Source organism: Lottia gigantea, assembly GCF_000327385.1.
Source record: "Lottia gigantea unplaced genomic scaffold LOTGIsca_1, whole genome shotgun sequence".
Lineage (NCBI taxonomy): Eukaryota > Metazoa > Mollusca > Gastropoda > Lottiidae > Lottia > Lottia gigantea.
This window is the reverse complement of record NW_008706746.1, coordinates 7,098,781-7,100,810: the sequence shown is the minus strand read 5'-3', so window position 1 is coordinate 7,100,810 and position 2,030 is coordinate 7,098,781. Positions and strand designations below refer to the sequence as shown.

Below are 2,030 nucleotides of genomic sequence, written 5' to 3'. Positions count from 1 at the left end.
TACACTACAGAAATTAGTTTAAATCAGAAACTGAACTATGGAAGACTCGGGTGTTCTCTTCCCAACCTTCAAAAAATCTTACGACATCAACAGATCTGCTGGAACGTCAAATTTTCCATCACAGTCTTCCATAGTCTTCCCAGAAATACAACGATATCCTTCTGAAAATAATTCGATAGAATCTAACCATACTCCAGGCTTGAGATTTCAACCATTAGCTGTCCCTGAGCTCCCAACTTTGCCCATAGAAAATGGAGACCGGAAAAGTCATAATGGAGATCAGCTGATTGGTAAAAATGCACCAGAACTTGACGATGATGAACGTGAATCAGATCAGAAATCTCAAGATGAAAGCCTAGGAGATGAAAGTGATTATAACCCAAGTGATTCTTCCCAATTTTCTGAAAATAGTTCAGATAATTTCACAAAATTGAATGATCCCTATCCCTTAAAAATTCCAAATATTACCCCCAACGAGAAATCTCCCAGCGATAAAAAACCTCACAAGTGTAAGGTGTGTGCAAAAGGATTTGCTAGAAACAGTGATTTGACTAAACATGCAAGAATTCACACCAACGACAGACCATTCAAATGTGATATCTGTGGTAAGTCTTTTAATAGAAGTTGTTCCTTATCAGAACATAAGAGAATTCATACTGGAGATAAACCCTTTATTTGTGGTATTTGTAATAAAAATTTCTATAGAAATAGTGATCTGCATAAACACATGAGAATCCACAGTGGTGAGAGACCGTACAAATGTGAAACATGTTTTAAAACATTCGCTCTCAGTTGTAACTTAAAATCTCACATGTTCACTCACACAGGTGTGAAACCCTTTTCTTGTAAAATCTGTGGTAAATCATTTAATAGAAATTCTAATCTACAAACTCATTTAAAAAGTCATAGTGAAGAGAAACCTTATGAATGTGGAGTGTGTGGTCATAGTTTTAAACTGAACAGTCACTTACAAACTCATTTAGAAACTCATAATGGACTTCGACCTTTTTCTTGTAAGTTGTGTGATCGTTCTTTTAATAGGAACAGTAACCTTCAAGCTCATATGGTGATACATACAGGTGAAAAGTCATTCGGATGTCAATTTTGTGGAAAGACGTTCTATCGGAATGGAAATCTGCAGGCTCACATGAAAACACATGTTAAGCCAGTTGTTCTCCAAGATGGTGTGTTAGTTCCAGTACCTAAAGTTCCAGAGAAACCAGTGGAATGTGAATTCTGTAAGAAGGTTTTATATGGACGTAGTAGCTATATGAGACATAGACGAATACACACTGGTTATAAACCTCATCTGTGTAAATATTGTAACAGACCATTTACACTTAGTCATCATTTAAAAAGACATTTATTAACTCATAAAGAATACACAGAAGAATTATTAACTGTTTCAGAATATCCCTGCGGTTTATGTGGGTTTATTTTTAATCAACTGCAGGAGATAGACAAACACATGAAACTTCATATTTTCTTAGATTAAAAACTGTGATTAAGTTGAGAGGATTTAAGCCATGACTTCAGAAGCATACAAAACTTCTCAATATGGTTCGTACATGGAAATAACATATAGGAACAGTTAACACTTTACAGTCATTGGGAATCACTTCCTCAACTTGATAAGTCAAATTGTTTTTTTAAAAAGGCTGCTATATTTCAACAAATGCCTTTAAATCACATTTTAAGCCATTTCTAAACCTGGTGAGATTTGAAGGCTAGGTTGAATTGTTATATATACCAGTAGCCTTTTTCAAAATTCGACTTGTTAAGTCAAGGAAGTGATTCAAAATGGTTATGAACTATGTTTGTGTGTGTTATTTCCATGTACGAACCATAGTGTCTGTCGTATGTCACAAAAGCACTGCCTGTAGCATTAGATTTGTTTTTACTTTAATTTTGATTTAAAAGCCACATCATATATATCAGAAGACAAATCCCACCCCTCCCCATCTCCAAAAACTTTATTGTTAGTTGAATTTTGAAAATTGTTTTGATGTTGCTATCATTTAAAGGAGAAT

General features: G+C 34.5%; 1 protein-coding gene across 1 annotated transcript; it reads left to right on the top strand.

The window, feature by feature from the left end:
• Positions 1 to 490: 490 nt before the first annotated feature.
• On the top strand, positions 491 to 1,375 carry LOTGIDRAFT_74552 (hypothetical protein; the record flags this gene model as incomplete). The annotated part of the gene is made up of 2 exons (XM_009045859.1): positions 491 to 1,168; positions 1,217 to 1,375. Coding segments are annotated over 2 exons (837 nt in total), but the record flags the coding sequence as incomplete, so codon positions are not given.
• Positions 1,376 to 2,030: the final 655 nt, after the last annotated feature.